Source organism: Chelonus insularis, unplaced genomic scaffold (genome assembly GCF_013357705.1).
Source record: "Chelonus insularis isolate UGA/USDA-ARS -01 unplaced genomic scaffold, ASM1335770v1 contig_135_pilon, whole genome shotgun sequence".
Lineage (NCBI taxonomy): Eukaryota > Metazoa > Arthropoda > Insecta > Hymenoptera > Braconidae > Chelonus > Chelonus insularis.
Window position 1 is genome coordinate 54,019 of NW_023276376.1, and position 20,637 is coordinate 74,655.

The 20,637-nt window shown below is 29.2% G+C and overlaps 1 protein-coding gene across 3 annotated transcripts in view; it reads right to left on the reverse strand.

Moving 5' to 3' along the window:
- Nucleotides 1–16,797, reverse strand: part of LOC118074393 (uncharacterized) — a 38,542-nt gene extending 21,745 nt beyond the window's left edge. For 2 of the 3 annotated variants that reach the window (XM_035095569.1, XM_035095567.1), the window contains exons 1-4: nt 16,071–16,797; nt 1,719–1,782; nt 1,074–1,540; nt 598–952 (exon numbers count right to left, since the gene is read on the reverse strand). In XM_035095569.1, coding sequence (XP_034951460.1) covers nt 598–952; nt 1,074–1,540; nt 1,719–1,749 — 853 coding nt within the window. In that variant the 5' untranslated portion in view covers nt 1,750–1,782; nt 16,071–16,797. The remainder of the gene's footprint in view (nt 1–597; nt 953–1,073; nt 1,541–1,718; nt 1,783–16,070) is intronic. The other variant, XM_035095568.1, reaches the window with a different exon arrangement.
- Nucleotides 16,798–20,637: the final 3,840 nt, after the last annotated feature.

A 20,637-nucleotide genomic window follows, 5' to 3' on the forward strand; every position in this document is an offset into this window, starting at 1 on the left:
AGCATATTTGTATGAATGAATGATTTATATGTATTTTTATATATACAGCAACAGTAACAATACACATAAGTAACCCGGGCTCCAACTTTATGAGTTATAAGTCGGCCATCTTGCCTTCCCATCACATATTCACGTGCGCACATATGAGAGGCACCGGTAATATGTATGTGCTATGCTACATTCTGTTCAACCCGGTGTGTACAGTCGATTCTAAAAACTATCATGATAATGTTACAAACAAAATTGCTCCATATGCACATTTCATGTCATATTTATGTCATCAATTGATATGAATCATCTTCTATAACGACAATTAAAAACTACGATCACAATTGTTCTACAAATTTTCTTTAATCCTTACATAATTGTTCATCGTCAAGTCTTTCAATTCATTATAAATAATCAATATTAATTGAAGAATTATAAAAAAAATTCCATTACTTAAAATCATATAATTCATGATAGCTATGTATTTAATACAACGAAAGTAGATAAGACGAACTTTTTACTTGACGTACTCAACTTAACGACATTGGTGCACTTTGATGAAACAAAACAATGAATAAAGTTGTAAAGAGTCATTCTTTACTTACTTACCCTGAGTCTGATTAGATGGACTTTGCCTCGCGGGCTGGCTTTGACTTTGATTATTATTCCTATGCACCTGAATCTGCAATCCAGTCTGTGGGTTCAAGAACGTGGGTGGCAGTTGTCTACTGACAGTTTTAGCAAGTTCTCCACCTGCTAAGCCATAAATCGCCAGCAATTCCTGCATTGCTGATTCCGCATACTCTCTCATTCCTTCAAACGGCTTCCGTTCAACTTCAGGCTCTAAATCTTGGACTGGGTCATCATCAAAAGCTTCACCGTCTTGGTCGTCCAATCGACTTGATGACTCCGCTTCTAATGCACATTCACTCTTGTCGGAAGATTCCGACATTGGACTTCGTACCTAGTTCACAATAAACATTAGCATTTACACGAATAATCCTTACAAGTAGCAATTAAAATTATTTTTTATCAATAATTAAATGATCAAAATCATTAAAATAGAGTACAATAATTAAACAAACCTCAACACCTGGTGAATAAAACTTATGTGATCTTAATTGCTCCAAAATACACTTATGCCTTATTGAATCGTTACTTTCATCATCATCTTCATCAGATGAAGGTGGCCTTGTTGCGACTGATAGGTCCATTGGACTAGCTTCATTATTGTTAAGTCTCTGTTTAGGTCTATCATCATTTAATGCTAACAGAGTTTTTCTATCATACTCCAAAACGTCATTAGAATTTTCTTCAACTATTTCTGAACTGTCTTCAAAGTCTTCATGATCAGACTCGTCGTCTGATACTTCTGCCATTCGACTACTGATAGGTTTGAAATTTTTCCGCTTGTTCCGAGGCTTCTGTACGCTTGATAACTGGTGCAATTGACTTTGACCATCAAATTGCGAATCTCCAGAGTCTTGGTCCGCAGTCGAACCACCCCGACGGGACGTTGCAAAGTTGTACATCGAGTCGGAGAGCATCTCCGCTGTTTTATAAAATTATATTCATCATTTAATGATAGATGATGTGATAATGTTTCATATTATTAAATGAAAAATTATGTAAATTTAAGAATTTTTCAATTTATATATTTTTATATTCATATGTTTTTATTTACTTTTTCGCATATCTCATATGTATAATAAAAATAAAAAGAAACCTACTGGGGCCATAGGGACTCGTCACGGCTGACATTTCGACTGAATCGTTTTCTTTCTTCAGCGCATCCTGAAACATTCAAGATAAAAATACATTAAACACCAGATGATAAACCATCATACAAATTGGCCAACTTTAAAATTGAATTTTAAATAAAAACGCATGAAAGAAAAAGAAAATATATTCCAACATATTTTAATGAAAATGTAATATTAAATAAATACAGACTGAAATATATTCTTTTATAAATCAAGTCCATTAACGTGACATCATCAAACTGATTTATCAGAACAATGAAATAAAAGCTAACCTAATACAAATGAAACCTTAGGTGTGCCAAGAAATCATTCATATATGTATATTTTATTCTAATTTCACATCAAGAAAAGTGTCTCAAGTAATATTCATGTACTCACAATTCTAATTGCATTTTTTTCTTGACTATTAATTTAAAAAACTAATTATCGTTTTAGATTTGAAAAAAATTTTTTATAAAATATGAAAAATGATTGTAGTATTAATCTGACTGAAAAAATGGTAAATGAAGAGAACGAAAAAAATGAAGAATAATGAGTTACAAAACAAAAATAAAGGATAAACTTTGGTAGAAATAATTCAGAGTCCAACAAGAGTAAAATTGTTTCAATAATTGCCTGTATTGGTAGTAGTATGAAAGAGTGATGAAGAAAACAAGAAAATAAAAGAGTGTATATTGCTCGAGGTAACAAAAGATTTGATATATAGGCTCGCGATAATACTTGACAATTCGTTTTCTAAGTTATTGGAATGCTGTCCCCACTTATTCTCCTTAACGACTAGGTTTAAATTATTCTCTTGAGTTAAAAGTTGATGCGTAAAATATTCCAAGTAATTCAGTTCATCTCATGTGAAATATATACGTGGATATACACAACTTATAATTACTCTATAATTAATTGTGTAAACTTTTCTATTTTAATACACAATTGGCATTTTTCATGATCCAACTGCTAGATGTAATAATATTTTATTCAGCTTTTGATTCATTTCAACTTATTAATTCACAAACTCATACTCATTTACTTGTTTTATTCTCAACTCCTTTTTTTTCCTTATACTCTCTTCTTGGACTATACTGAAGGGATAATTAACATCTGTTATAGCACCTACGGCCACAGGCGACGCCCTGCTACAACTTTGCCAACAGCTATACTAAGGATTATGAAGTGGCTGATTGTCAGTGGATTATTTTGTTGTATGTATAAGAATATTTATTTTTTCAATCTATTCGTTTATTTTTTATCGATACTAGAACAACTTTTATTGCTTTTATAATATTGTTTCTAAGCCGGAGTAATTTTACTTTGACTATTTATTAAAAGTTTCTAGCAAATAAACTGTCAAATCAATTTCAATTTTTTTTTCTTATTAAAGTAATTTAATTTGTATTGAAAAAAATTTATTTAATGTTTGATTAAAAAATTATTTAAAGTCACTAAAAAATTCCCAGATCTAGATTATTTAGATTTATGTTATTTATAATTTTTTTTTATTAGTGATTCAGATTGAAGATTTTATTTATATATATATACATATATGTATCGAAGAGGTAATATATTCAAGGTCCGCCCCGTGTGAGGTCAGTGGTGGGAGGTAGAACAAGGCAGCCCAAAAACGTTTGTAGGTATTGTAACAGATGTTAATTATCCCTTCTGTATGGTCGATTAAAAGTAGACTAAATTCTCTGTCGCTTTTCTGTCACAATAAGAAAGAGAATAACTCTTTTACTTTCATTTTTTTTTTCATTGAAACACATTTGAGCAAAAAAATGTTTTATTGTGAAATTGATTTCCCTAATCAATTTTTTACTCTAATAACAATAATGATTAAAAGTGATATGCAGCATTACATATTGAAGTTTCATCATATGATTTGTATGATTTTACTAAAGTTTAAAGAAATATTTTTAAACTGGAGAGTAGCACTTTCTTATCTTTTGATATTTGCGAATGTTTTAACAGATTTGATTTTATAATTATAATCTATGCAAAAAAAAGAGGAAAAAATTTCGAAATTAAAGAATGGAATAAAAAAAAATGCACTTATAAGATATGGTGTGAAACACGAGAAGTTGAGATTAAAAAATGGAAAACATTGAATTCTTAGAACAGGTTGAAGTCATAATATTCGTAATTTTAAGCACCACACCACCAGAATATGCAATAGTGGTGATGATGACTCGGTATATAACTCAGCATGCAAGTAAGACTAAATTCAACGATAAGAAAGACCAAGAATTGAACGTTTTTAAATTCAGCCTTTATTTATAATATACAATTTTTTCGTAGAAATTATTCACATGTCACACAATCACCCTGATCGTTATTTTGTATGCAAACAGGTTTTAACTTCCCATTGTTTTTAGAAAGTAAAATAGCTCATAACATAGATTAAATTGCTCTTTATGGGTTTCAGAATCTTGACTGTTTTAATAAGTTCGTCTGTAATAACGATAAATTATTTATTTTATGTTTGTTAATATTTTCATGTGAAATTTACAAATATTATGAGATTTATTTACTTTTATTGTCAATTATTTAATCTTGGATTGAATGATTTTTTTAAGTTTATTGAATGAACATAATCTCGAAAAGTGTCGATTGACATTTTCGTGATAAAAAATGATTAAACCATTTCTTAGATTTCGTTAATGGACACCACAAAGGATGACATAATAAACCTGATGATTTTTTTAATTGATAAATTTTATCAATTATTGTTGAAAAATGGTAGTGAATTGAAGTTGAAGTAAAGAAAAGTAGTGAATAATATTTTGTTTTTAAATGGTGACTTTTTTTTTAAATTTTCATTTTTTTGGCGGCAAAAAAAAAAAAGAATTGTATCCAAAATGGAATTTTTATTTGAATTATATTAGTTATGAATACGTTATACATCCGTAAAGACATTTTAAAGTGGCACGAGGCGTCAAAAATAGAGCACGCAACAACTTACTAATCTGGTTAGGTCCACTTAGCGTATCTCCTAAGTATTTAGACCTGGATACGGTTGCGTTTACGCTAGAAACAAGGAAAAAAGAGAGATGGACGAAAGTTGTAAAAAATAAAGAAAAATTAACTCGTTGTTTTAACAGGATTTTTATAAAAAAAAAAGTTTGCTTCTCCGAGACTTGCTAAAATGTTTCAATAAGTAAAGACGCAATGATGCTGAAGAACTGTTTGAAATTTTTTACTCCAAGTAATTTACAATAATTTAAAAAAATTCTTGCTATCTGCATGAAATTATTAATTCTATTATGCATACAATGTGCAATAAAAAATAAAATCTCTGTGGTATTCATTTTCTTTTTTGATTTGATGCAAATTACACTATTTACTGAAAAAATTTGTGGACAGCTTTTATGATACTTTGTTCAATTTACATTAACAGAAAAAAAAAAAATACAGTTTAAAAAAAAATTTCTCCTATTTGAATAATATATCGATTAAAAATTGTAGGGTACTGAATGGAATTTTAAAAAAATAATAATAATTTAATTCAAGAAAGAGTTATTCTATCAGGGATACAATAGATTAAATATTGAAAAAAATAAAAAAAATATGAATTGAGCTCTCCCCTGATCTTTGTTGGCATAAAACGAGATTTTGAAAATCCGTTATTTAAATAAGCCCAAGTCACAGCGGAGGGGTATCTACCCGACTTTATGAAGCGCATCAGAAGCAGGAGGCCTAGGTCAAAGAAGAAAAAAAAAACGGGATGAATAATTTTATAAAATTAATAGTAAAAGGGTAGGTAAGTCCGGGTGTCTATTATGCATGTATGCAAATATGGTGGAGAGGTGGCAGGGAATAAGTGTGTAAGAAAAAGATGAAAAACCAAGGAGGAGAGAGAAAAGAGAGACCAGGAGATTGCAAAAGGGGCCAAAGGATGACGAAGAGGGGACTGCAGCCTGCAGGGCATTAAAACTTCCGAGATTTATAGTGGTTGCACGGTATAGTGGTTCTGGTCTGGTTCTCTCTGGTCTCTTTCTTCTCATCTCTCTTCTATACTACTCTCTTAGCTAGTTTGTATTTGTGTTCCTTCTTTTGCTTTCTTAGTCTTACTCTTTCACTCTTCGAGTTTAAGTGAAGCTGAACATGATTCGGGAGTATCCAATAGCCCTCAAGCCACAATCCAACAATTCCTCCTGAACATCTTTTGTATACTTTTTTCTATATACTAGTGTCAGAGAGTCGAGTCTAAATTAGCCTCTAGCGGCAATTAGCGATCTGTCGTAAGTGTTATGATTAGAATACTTAGTTTGTAATTAGAGTTCTCATGTAATAATTTTAAATTATCTTTAACTATTGTAGATAATTGAGAAATTTAAACAGATCGAAAAATGTTAACTCTGTTGTTTTTATTTCAACTCTAATAAAAGTAATTAATAATAAATAATTTACTCTTTAAACAATTGATAGAGGAATGAAAGTTTGCTGATTATGGTTTGAAGAAAATGAAATGAAATTTTACAGTTTTACGAGAATCAGAGAAATTAATTGCTCGTGAATTTTATTTAGTAAATGAAATAAATAATAAAAAAAAAGAAAGATAGAGAAGACATATATGTATATAAGTTGGGCCTGAGGAATGATAAATCGTTTCTATTAAAATACTTTTTCGATGGGGAATACAAAATGAATATCTCATACGAGATATCTTGAGTGTGTGTTATATAGTCTGCACATAAGTTGGATATATTTACATATTTTCAATCTAGATTATAAAAGACTGCTCAATAACTGACGATTTTCTGCAATTTAGTATACATGTGTGACATTAAATATTAATTACCATTTTGTGAATACACAGTAAGTGATTTGCATGTTGATTTTTTTGTAATTCAACTGACTTGTTAGACATGAATGATTTCAAAAACAGAATAGTATTATCATGTCAGTTTGATGATTGTAATATTAAAATGAGAATTTTTCATAATAATTATTGCTTGCAAATTAAGTCATGTATTAAAGAACATAGTTCAGAGTCAAAGATCGTGAAAAAATATCAAATAGAATTAAATGCTAATTGATTTTTTCCTCGAGTCTCATTGTTGCTATGATGATGACGTTTCTTATTAAAATTACAAGAAAAATGTGAAATTTAATGAATAAATGTATGTCCCTTTTCTTTATTGCACAAAATATAATTATAAAAGCCAGTCAATGCACTCAAGTTGTAAGTCAGATATTAAATGAAAGAAGCACTATTTTCTGAGGCAATTCTTTGAATGTTATTTTAAGATGAAATTGAAGAGTATATAAGGTGGTTGCAAAAGTTCGTATTTCGTGAAGAAATAAAAAATATGAAAAAAATGAATGTATAAAGAAAAAATAATATGTACAAAGAAAAGGAAAAGATGTTATTTTGTTGTTGCTGTTGGAAAGGTAACAAATGATAAATGAAGCGCTCTTAACTGCGAGCTCTCATATCGGCGCTGCTATTAACATACTGCCGGATAAAGTAACGAATTTAAAAGAAATTCAATATAAAAGCTAAAGGAATTCCAACTGAGATCTTATCCCGATGCGAGTTCGAGTTTGACTCAAAGTAGAGTCCATTAATCACTTCACTCTGTCTCCAATTCTTTTATATTCTATCCACTTTTGCTGTTTCTTTAGCACAACCCTTAAAATTGTCTTATTTGTCTTTCATTAACGTGTCATAGAATATAACCATTAGATCAATTATTATTTTTATTTTTACTTTGAATTGTTAATTAACATTTTTTATTAATATTGATGCTAATAAATTTTTGCAACATCTAAATAGATGAGTGAATACGTATTTGGTATTGTCAATAATTCCCAAGTACGTACATACATCGTATCATACACATGTCCTTGATAATTATTGCATCCAACTTTCTCAATACTTGAATATCTTATACTACATTAATTTGTATTTCTATTTCGTACGATAAAGCAGAAAGGACGATCGTGGTTTCGCATGACAATATCATAGTATGTATTATAAGCTGTTAAATAAAATACGTATTAATATTATATGACACATTATATTTTCAATTTCGCACCTTTTTCGAACAACTCGTATTGTTTCTGTATTCCATGACACCTAATTCCATTTAAAGCGAGTAATACCGTTTGCGCTCTTCTAAAAAATGGACACGTATTATAAACGGAAATACAATATTCCACGTGAATTTTAATTGAAATTTATTTGAATAAAAGTTTTTCATTCTTTTATACGGAATTTAAACGCGAAATTTAAGTTTCATATAATACTCTACTTCAATTTTATCTATAATTATTTCTCTTTAATTATTATAATTATTTTTGTATTTTTATGAGTTGCAAAAATTTTTAATTGTTACTCCAAAATTAATAATAATTTCAAGGTGACTTTAATTGAATAGAAGACAAGACTAATTTTTCAAATGTATCAAGAGTTATCTTTATTATATTATTTCTATTATTGTCCACATTTTCTTGAATTTTTTCAAGACCATCTTTTCTCCTGGAACAAATAAAGTCCGCCTTACTATGTGATAAACGATCGTCTTGCCCCCATACTGTCATTCAAACAACATCATAAAACAATTTTACATTATATTTTACGTTACACATTGTTACAATTGACGTGATAATTAATTTTTTTCTCATGATAATTATGGCAAATTCAATGAGAGAAAAATTAAACTAATAAATAACTTGATTTTAAATATATTTTTCTTCAAATATTATAGTATTTTGTGCAAACTGTTGATCATAAAATTCGATTAACTATACTTGCATTTAATATATAAATTGATAATTAATATTTTTTAATATCATTACCCATTTTGTTTATCGTATGAGATAAAATGAAGAACGACAGGTATATATAAAAGTGCTTGATACAATAAACGACATTCCGTATACTGCGCGACGTCGCCTAACAATCTGTGACCTAAATTCCATGGGTTTAGCGAGGAAAATACACCAGACACGCCTAAATTTTAATAAACCTGATTGAAATAAAATTTTACATTTTTATATATCAAATCATTGATATGAAAATATCAATAATACAATGGAGTAAGAAGTCAGAATTAGCTATAAAGGAAGAGGTGTATTATTCTTCTTTTTTTCCATTGAATCTTAACAACGTAATTAATTTATGAGTCGGAATAATTGCGGTGTAACAATAGAATTTTTTATCATTAATTTTTGAGGATTTTATGTTGATTGTTGTTGTTAGTGTTTTTTTTTTCCTTAATGAAAAAATATATTTATAATATATTACAAGATATCAAACATCTTAGGTGTGAATATGCTGTAATACTACGTTATCTATTGTTCCCGCGTTAATTATTCGATACAGCAACCACCCACACCCGGAAGTCAACTTCCCGCGGTGTGTCTAATCAGAGACGGAATTAAAGCATATACGAAAAAAAAGGACTTTAAATTGAACCTCGTCTATTAATAAATAATGTATCAAGTAGTCTTAAAAAAAAATTTTTTTTTTCACTCCATTGTTGTTACTCTTAATTATCATCAACTTAAATAATGTAAATATTAATAATAATAAATAAAAAAAGAAGGAATGATTACCAAATATAAAAATTAATTGCAAATAAAATATACACAGATGATAATATTAAAATATTGCCTTAAATATACTGTTTATAAAAGTTTTAATTATGACTCATCTGACGACGTGATAATTACGTCGGCATTTCTCTCAACTTTAATGTTGTCGTTCGTTATCAATATTTAGAACATAATGATATATGTTGTGTGTATACCTCGCTGTGCATTTTAAAAGTAAAGTAAGCACTAAAAGTATACATGAAAGATTAGGAGAGAAAAACAAAAGAAAAATAGTTAGTAAAAGAGAAAGAAAATAAATAAGGAAAAATAAAAAGAATAAACGTAATATAAAAACAAGTTCTACCCACGCAGATCGAGGTCGGCCGCGGCTCGGGTGTGCCGCCTGAGCTTATTGTCTTTCAAACTATGCGCTATCGATATTAATAAATATGTATTTCAATTTCAATATTTAAATTACATTTTTTCTCTAATTGTCGACTTGCTAAAAATTAATCAAATTATTTTTTACACATTACTGACAATGATATGCCATTTTATTGATAATTATTGTCATTATCATAAGTGTTGGTAATGCAAAAATTGTCATAATGACTTGAGAGAATGATTTTAAAAAGGTTCATTGTCATTGATGTGTGGAAGGAAAAAAATTCAATCCACCAAGCACGAGTATGCATGATCTAAAAGAATCATTCAATAGAACGACCAATGACCCGCAATCGAACAAGATCGAGTGTCTGGAAAAAGTTGAGAAGGAATTGAATTTTTTTCAAGACTCAAGATAATAATAAAATAAAAAACAATGTTTTTAGGGTGGTCCTTATTCGCAAAGTTTTTCTGCTTCATCTTAGTACTTGTTTTGTATTTATGTGTGATGATCTTCAAGTACTTGAAGAATCACAAGACACTATAACATCACAGCAGACTTTGCCTTATTGAGACAACCTGAAATTTAAACTTTTGCCTCACTTGGGAAGATCAAGTAAAGAAGATTTAATTGAAAATAATTTTAAAATCGAACAACTTTTTCTAAAAGTAGGATCATTGTATTTTATTGTCATGGTACAAAAAAAAATATCATGAAAACTATAAAATTTGAATATTCATTTAAAAGTAATAATTAAGGTAATTAAAGAATTGGAGTAGAGAGAATATATCATTAAAATGAACAAGGCTGACGACCTATAAGAATAGTCAGCAGTTTTAAATAATGTTTTAACTGCAGAAACTTTACTACATCTGGCTGCACATGTTTGTAGTATATTTAACGACATTCAATATGTGATTTCCTGCTTGTTTAAGACTATCAACATATTGATTAAGTATATATATTCATTCCTACATACATGTTAGGGTTAATATTATTTAAAGATGAAAATTCTAAAAATATTCTATTGAATGATTTGAAAAGAGAAAAAATATCAATATCTATTTTCAATACAACTAAATGATCTAAAAAAATAGTTTGGCTCTTGAATTGCGCAAAAATCACAATACAATGGAAATTCTTTCCAAAAGATATCCGCATCAACCACAAGACTGTATGACTGATGTTGAAAAGCCAAGGTAACCTCTATCTTGCCAAGCGGTAATAAATATGTCACTCTTACCACCACCAGTGCTACTAATGCCACTGGCGCGTACTTTCACGCCTCGTGCTTTCTGAAGTCATATCATCCCCTCCGTAATACACTCAATTTTCCTTCCTCCCAGGTATATGAATCTATCGAATGACCGGCAACATACTAAATAATAAGCGCGATGAACCCCATGGTGATCATCATCAGTCTAGTATTTAAATCCCAACCTTTGAATCCTCATCATCCTCGTTTTATTTCTTTCATTTCTATGCCTACTTCATGTTCACATCAACTAAACATAGGTTTTGACGTGCAATAAAGATGATTAAATGCATTCACATTTTACATGTGATTGCTAGAAAAAAGTATCATTTATCTCATCAATACTCAAGATGTAATATTCAAATCATGAATCTGTCATGAGTTTTGGTAATATGAGCAGATCTGCTAGTTGATTTTACCTACCACCAATGTCAAATATTATTTATGTTTTGTTTAGAGATTAACATAAAAGTTGTTGCTATAATTTTATAATCATTTTTATTGACCTTTGTAAAATTTTATTAGTCTGTCGTAATCACATATTTTAAATGATAACAACAACAACAATGATAAAAAATGACATAAGATAAAAATAATTGCCAGTAACCAGTTGTTCTGTAGAGATTCAGTAATAAACTAATCTAGATACTCGTCAGACTACATCTATGGATCCAGTCTTATCATCGATAAAGGAACAACTGCAAATTGATATAGATATTATTAGTCTACTGGACAGTGGTACAGTATAGATAGGCTAAACGTTGAACCACTTATGTATGTTACAATCCCTGGTATGGCTTATAATATAATTTGAAATACAACCTACATTTTGCACTTATATGCCCGGATATGCTTATGTCTATGTGGCACGTGTTTGACCTAAACACAATTATAAAATATTTTCCACATTTTTTTTCGCTTATTGCTCCACCTTTCGATAGATTTCTCGTCTCTATATTTTACTTTATTGTACCGCTATGTTTAAAAGACCCTGACGTTCAAGTTGCCGACTTACTGTAACGTAGGCGTTTATCTCCAGGAGCAACTTTACTTTGTGTGTGTATGAGTAAATTCAAATAGAGAGAAAATAAAGATTAACAGAGATGGAGAGTAAAATACCTGTACTATGGTGGCAATATGTATGCATGTATATAAGAATAAGGATGCAACAGTACGAAAAAAAAAAATTCAAACAAGCTACACAGAGACAGCTGGCAACTGGAATGTGGGTTAGGTCCTCGATAGGTGGGCCGCTCTAATTATTAATTAATCTTTGAATAACGGACATAAATTCTTGGATGAATTGATCAAAATCATTCTCTAGGATTTTTGTTAGTTTGTTTATTATTAATTATGAATAATAATCAAATTAATTATTCGATATATCGTTATTTATTGGAATTAGAGTTGTATTAATATTCATTACGATAAATCTCTAATTTTTTATCTGATTTAATGATTGTGAGCTACGAAGTAAATTATTTGCTGTGTACGTTGTAAATTGGAGCAAATAATTTATTTTTAAAAATTACCAATATTTTCAAGGGTTTAATAACAAGTTTTATTTTTATTTCATTTATTTCATTAAATATTCATTCACTAATCATCCATGTTGTTAGTTATTTGCTTTTAGTTATTTGAAAAATTAATAAATAGTTTATGTGATAAACAAATGTGCTCCAATTTGCTTCAAGTACATTTATAACGAGATTATGAGTTATTTTTCCTTTGAACAATAGTCATTTTTTAATCAAAGAAAAAATTATTTTCGTATGAGAATATGATGAAATGATTTTGAAGAATTTTTTTTTTTTCAATAAATTTGGTAATATTTGTATAGTTGAAAATAATTTATCATTGAAAAATGAAATTTGTCAAAATTGCAAATTTTTATTTTTTAATTTTAATAGCTATCATCTCTAGACTAATTGGCAAAATATTATAAAAAGCCAGTGCTTTTTTATGACGCTAAATTTTAATGAACTGACTGAGCAAAAAATTATTTTGACTTTTTAGGGACTGGTAATTTTTCCTCGAGGCATAAAACACACTATACGAGAGGGACTGACTGGCAGACCTGATGGCTAAAATAGGCGGGAATAAGCAAAAGGTTTTTGATGGCGGTTAGAGGTATATTCTTGTTGATAATTAAAATCGATAATTATCTCAAGTTTAATAACCAGTCGTTATTGTATATTTCAAAGCATCCAAATCTTTCTTTCATTTTAAATGTATATAAGAATCTTTCTGCATCATCTAAATTTCGAATTTACTTTGTCATTTTCTTTTTTCCAATCTTTTATCTATCGAGAAACCCAAAAAGCCCGAGAGGGTTAATTCTACTTTTGCTTTTTACCTAATATGCTTTTATCATACTTAAGGGTTAGTGTGTGGAGTTTCATTTAGACGAGAAATAATTAAAGAGAATGAACAACGCAAAGTCACTAATTTTAATAGAAGGAAGTTTTAAGCAATGTGTTGGAAGAAAAAAAAGAATTTTTGAACAAATCAACAGACACATATTTATTCTGTAAATTCCAAAAAATATTATTTGCTGTGAAAAATTGAAAAAATAGAATCAATAAGTAGAAAAAATAAAACTCATAGTTAAGATTGAAATAGTAAAAAAAAATAATTGAATTATTCGTGGAATGTTAATAACAAGAGGTAGAGTAATAAAGCATGTATAAAGCTTTTGAAAGGGTGCAGTTGTTTAGGGCCTTTAGTATAGGACTCATTCTCTTTCTCATTCTGCAACAGCGGCCGCGGCAGCAGCAGACATTCGAACACAGTAAAATATACGGAGACGAGCCAAAAGAAATAAAAGAGAAAGAAGAGAAAGAGAAAATCACGCGTGGTTCGTCATAAGAGGAATTCCGGCGATACTACTCTCCTCTCTCCTCTTTCTCTTTTCGTAGCCTCTTGCCTAAAGATCTCAATGCTTTTTTACTGGTTTATGGGATTTTTTTCACGCTCTTCGACCAAGTCGTACATCAGAGGGCTCATTCCCCCTTGTTCGCTTACTCTTTTCCCTCTTTTCTCACATCTACTCTCTTTTCTCTCTGTCTTAACACTCTCACTCGGTCTCTTTCTTTCTTTCGTTTCGAGACCCCCGAGACGCGAAGAGAACAATAAAAAAGAGCAAATGCCAACCGCCATAAAAACAACTGAAAGTATTAAAAACTTTAGGCCTTTTACTGCCTGTGCTTCAGATGAGCCACAATCTCACAATTCTTCACCAAACATTTTCATTTATTTTCGTTTTCTCTTATATCACTAATCATCATTTTTAACGTTATACAATTGTTATCTTATCAACGTGCAATTTACTTTGATTAATTACTGTTATTTTCGTACTGACCGACTCTTCAAAAAGTGCTCCATTTCTTGGAAAATCTATCAATCAGCAGCTCATAATCATTTCGTGATTCAGTTGTTTGAATTAATTAACGTTAGATAAAACAAAGTTTTCGATGTTACAGTCAGATGAGTTCATTTACTAGAATGGAACATGGATTTAATATTTCGTAATGTAGCTTACGGAGAACAATAGGTAACAGAAAAGTGTACATATTACTTTGCGTATTAGAGCAAAAAAAAAGAATGATTTTTAATTGAAAAATAATTACATGTGTTCTAGGAAAAAAAAATATTCAAAGAAGCCGCCTATTGTATCTATCTTTTAGCTTATTAGAAAAGAGTTATTTGATGGGAAAATTTTTTTTATGATCGATTTTTATTACTCCGAAAGAAGTACATTCTTTTTTTCAAGTGGAAAATCAATTGAAATCTTATTTAGGTTGACAATGAGTTAATGACAAATATTTTGTGCTGAATATGATGACGTATGTGTAAGAAAAATTTATTCAGAGAAATTAATTTTATTTTTAGTTTGACTTCAAGTATTCTCAGTGTGTTGCAGTGATGAATTGAAAATTACTTTAATTTGAATGCATCTTATTTAACTTTACATCAAAAAAGTTTTAATTCAAGTGATTCAATATTGTTGGAGTCAATTTAATCGCTGGTTAATTTTTTTAATGAATCAAAAAAAAAAATTATACAATGAATTTAAAAAAAAAAAATTAATTCAAAAGTGAATTTTCAGAGACTGAGATTTCAAGCAGAAAACATGTGGGCTTTATTAGATTAAGTGAAGAGCAGCGGTTTAGTTGGTGTGAAGCAGAGAAAAGATGAAAAGAAAGATGAATGTTCTCGGTAATATAACATATGAACACACAAAATTTGCTAGGTGGTTTTAGCAGCCGACGCTGTAAATTCACGGATTCTTCAATTTAACTAAAACTCTTTTTCTTTTTTCTTTCATTCAACTTATTCCTCCGAGTGTGTGTTCAGTTATTAAAGCATAAATATTCACCGTTCTTTTTCTTATCTCGCATTTTTGTTGTGTTTTGTTTTTTTTTTTTTGTTGTTTTTTTTTGATTATTCAGATTTATTTTGCTCCATTTTTCTCGATGTTAAAAAAAATTTGTTCAACTGTACTTTTTGTCATCTTTTGTTTTCGTGAAATTCAAGCAGTAAATGTTCTGACCGAACAATTATAATTTTCAAAGAGTCAACGAAAAACATGAGACAACTTTTTGAAGCTTAAAAGAAACCGATACCAAACGACTTATATACAACGCGACCACCTTTATGCCCTGCAATTGTTTCGAGTCTTTTCACATTTATTTTATTCCATCGTTTTAAATCCTCTATATGTTCCTCCGATACAAATATGTTTTATATCTTTTTTTCTTCAATTTATATCGTTTGACAATTATTTTTTTTTATATATATTACCATACCAGTGCTTATTTTTTTAAAAAATTCTCAACATCTTTCCGTCAATACCCAATATCATTATTTATTAGTTCATATAAATATTGCGATTAAAATAATCAAATTACTTATATTTTTTAATGTATATTTAAATCATCGTAAAACAGTTTATGTAAAGACTAGATAAATCAAATTCAACATAAACACACTCGAGTGCAATATAAAATAAATACGTAAATGTTATTGACAGTTTACAAGAGTGGATAAAAAAATAAAAATTATTCAAAGATAGTAATAACTAATCCACGCAATAACGAGAAAATATATTAAAATAAACAAAAATGATGATTTTATGTAGGTTTACCTTATATCCATCGTGGAGAATTCTTCTTCGACTTCATTAATGTCACTTTAAACAGTCGCTAATATTAATTGATTAAGTGCACATGTAATATGTCGATGAATATTTTTACTTGATCCAACAAGTAAAAGTAATATTTTTAACACTCTTCTATCTTATAAATCACTAGTTCATTATTTGTACACAACCAATGTTTTTATCATATATCCTTATCTGTATGTATACATATTACATTAAATTACATTATCCTCTATTATACATACATGCATAAGAAAATTCAAATCACGATGAGCACCAGTTTAATTGATTAATTGATGAATAAATAAATAAATCCACAAACACTGATGAAGATCTCTCTCTTTTTTTCTCTTCTTTAGAAGAAGAATCACTTAAATCCGAGTATTTTTTGTTGAATAACTTGTTCATTTAATGAAATAAATAAATTTCATAATTATTATCATAAAGGTTCACTAGTTGAAATCACTTATAAACATTTCACAAAACCTGGTGGTTTAGTTTCTCCAAACTTTGTTACAGTTTTACACTAAATTTATATTTTATGATATGTCAAATAATTATTTAAATTAATTGTTTAATTGTTTATTAATATATCATCATTATCTATCAGATAAATATAATAATAACGTCAATTAAAAACGTATTCAACGAATACGACACACTTAATCGCGTACAGATCACCTAACTTGAACGTACGAACGACGAAAGCTGAATTGTCCCGGTCGGAGACTCGCGCCTGATAGGGGATGACGATTCACCGAAGACCGCAGTGTGCGTGGGGTTAGTGGAGGGGGCGTGGGGCTCACTATAAGTCAGAAATAAAGTGGGGGTGAGGTGGGGGCGGAGCACATGGAAAAAAACAAGAGTGGGGAATAATATTCTTTTGTAGCCCTGAAAATGATTTGCTTCAATTGGAATAAAAATTATAATATCACAAAAAAGACATTTATAACACAATCTTAAACAATTATTTTCCTATTTTAATATACCTTTATTTATATTTATAAATATCATCATCTAATATTATTTTTAATCATCAACTAGAGCATTTCTTCAATTCTTCTTGTACTACTGCGTTAATCATTTTTCATTGCAATCACCAAATGAAAAAATGTACATTTTTTATTTGTTTAATTGAAGATAATTATTTTTATCGACAAATTGATCTTCATTGCCATGGATTGTGTTAATTGTGTAATTTATTAAACTTATTAAAGACGTTAATTGTCATAATAAGGTTTTATTGAATTAGGTTATTCAGTTAATACGTAAAGTCTTAGTGAATGTTTTATAAATCGTTATTCAGATGATTAAGAGAAGAGGATTTGAAATAGAGTAATTATAGCAACAAAAAACCCCCAACATACACTACGACTCGATTGACGCGAGACGACTGAATCTTTAAGTTCACTGCCGAATACTCGTCTCACTGCCCTTCTATAACCCCCCACTTGATCTTTCTAACAATCTAGCATCTCTGCACTGCTACCATCCAAACTCTATTTCTCCCCACCTCAATTTATGTATTTATACTTTTTCGAGAAATATATCCCGCCTCCTTGCACGTTTATACAACGCAAGCCATCCATGTACCATGTTGTCAATCTTTTGTCATTTTTTCGCACTTTCTTTGTTATTTTATAAAATTCGTTATGATGATTATTAGAATTATGTGGTTTAATGAGATACTTAGCATCAAATCATTCCTTATATTTCAAGTGATTTCTCTACATTGTGCACACCGAGACGGTAGTTATTAAAATAAGTTAAATTCTTGAATTTTTTTTAGTTCAAATGTCGATTTCAATGGTGAGAAACTGATGTGTAAAGTAGAAAGTGCATTGAAAGAAATTCAAGAAGCAAAACAATCGCGAATGTTATCTACACTACAGATATATTGAATGATTCAAACATTGGAATGCCATTGCGATATGATTATCGAATTATTTTAGTAATAGGAATAATTTTATAATTATATGGAAATAATTATTTATATCCGCATATTCAAGAAAATGTCACTTGCATTTTTTTCATAACTTTCCTAGATTAATTGTAGCTGATTAATCAACTATATCTACATACCTGTGTATAACATTCTCAACATTATTGTAACAATATTTAACATTTTTTCACTCACTAATTAAATAATTAAACTCTAAAGCTCAACTAATTGATCATTTTTTTAGCTTAATCAGATATTTATTTGATTATAAATCATTTTTTTTTACTTTATAAAATAATTTTTATTATTATTAATTTTTCAAATGAATAAATACAATATTTTAGTGATGATAAAAATAGAGAAAATAATTGCAGATGCTAAAAGAATAATCAAACACCTTTGTTCATATCTTCATCTCACTCAAGTTAAGTTTCTCTAATGATCAGATCATAAAGATCAATAGATGACAAAGAGAATGAAGACAAAAAAAGGTATTCTAATCAAGGAAACTTCAAGTAAGTTGGAAAAGGAAAAAAGTCCTAAATGCACCATCTGGTTAGGAAAGATAAAAAATTGATATGTATTTTCAATGATAAAAGAATAAGGTATTTTTAAAACTGTACACAGAGACTACGAAATAATAAAAAAAACGGGAAAAAATGATTTTGTGTATGTGTGTATACATATATCAAACCGGAAATTGAATAGAGGGAAAAAGGGTATATATTTTGGTCTGCCAACCATGTGTGGGATTGTCGTGTGAAAAAACTATTAGGAACAACGAAAAATGGGATATACCCTTTGACTATAACGGTTTGATCTCGCGCTACCTCGTAACCCTTGAGGATCATCGGAAGGGTAGTGAAATTATTTGAAGAAATAAAGAATTTTTTTTTTCATTTTTATTTTCAGGTAATAATTATTGCTAAAGGGATTGAATAATGGTTTATTCCAATATTTTTTTTTTAACGTTTTCTAAAACACTCAAATTTGCAGTGATATTATGTAAAACTATAACGGACTGTCTGTTTACAGAACAAAAAAAAGTCTAATTGAATGAACGAAATGCGATACTTTATTTAAGGTTAGTTGAGTGAAATAACTGCTAGCATCCTTACCACGAATGTGACCCATTTTTGCGTTTTGACAGTCTTTCAACCCTTTTTTAAACGCTTCAACTAAAATTTCCCACATGATGCATTTTTTTCTATCTTTAAAATTCAAATACGATACTTGAATAAAACACACACTGAGAATCCAAGTGTTTGAAGGAACATTTTAAAACACTTATAACTTGCAGTGAATAAGACTCTATAAATTTCAAGTATATTTATGTTACTCTGTTTTTTATTTCTCTTCGAGTCATTGAAATTTTTAATTCTATTTTATAAATAAATAATCATGTAATAAACTTATCATTATTTATATTCAACAACTTTCATGAAAGAAAATAAATTTTTTTTATTATTTATCAATTCGATAAAACTTTTATATACAGATCGGTAATAATAGCTTAACAGTTGCGCGAAAAGATTATGAGTCATATCCTTTAAGAATGTTATTCACACTTAAAAGATCAATTTATTTAGGAAGTATTGCATATTTAATAAAGTATTACTTCAAGTTGAAAAATAAATAAGTATAAAATTTTTGAAATAATGAATAATAATAATTGAATGAAGTTAATTCATTATCTATCCGTTGAATACTGTGACGATTGTAAATACAGCTGAATCATTAAGTTAACTTGGGTCTTAAATCTAATGCATTATAAAATGGCAAAAAAACCAAGTATAGAGTAAGCGGACAAGAGCACGCATGTAACACGTTTGTAAGCGCTTGTGTGGGTGTATTTGCACGCCGGGCGGACCACATTCCATCTTTCTGCACCAAAGAACTGAGTGCTCGATCCCTTTGGTCAATGTATTTGTGCGTCAACAACATGTCTTTATGCATGTACACATATATATTCCTATACAGATACTTTGCACACGCAATAATCTCTCAATATCAAATGATTTTTTTCCGCTTTAATACAATCGATTTATTTGTTTTTTATTTTTAACATTTTATTAATAATCCAGCATATGTAATTTAATTATATCTAAATAATTAATCTCAAGATATGCTATTACTGCGCTTTTCTTTTTTTTAACTTATAAATGGGAAAATAATGTTTAAATAAAAATTGTTGATAAAGTTTCTTTGACTTCAAGAAATACATGTATACATTTATATACTTTATTCATCTTCGAACGATAGATATGCTCCTGGGCCTTAGTGTATTGTAATTACATGAATTATTATTTCATTTCATGTTGCGCATCCGTTCCGCTTGCCAGACTCTCTCTCTACCACTCTCCCTCTTCATTCGTCCTTTACTTCCAGCGTCCTAGAATTTACAAGGATCCCAATGGTAGCGGCATGAAACACATAACATACGTGGGTGGAACTCAACTTCAATTCTACCCTCGGCATCAACGCAATTTTTCCCATTCTGCTTACATTCTTTTTTCTTTTCATTTAAATGCCCACAAGTTCTTCTTCTTGGTCGAATTCTCAACGTTAATCACGCACTGTGATTTTTCCTACCAGGGTTTCATCTTTTGT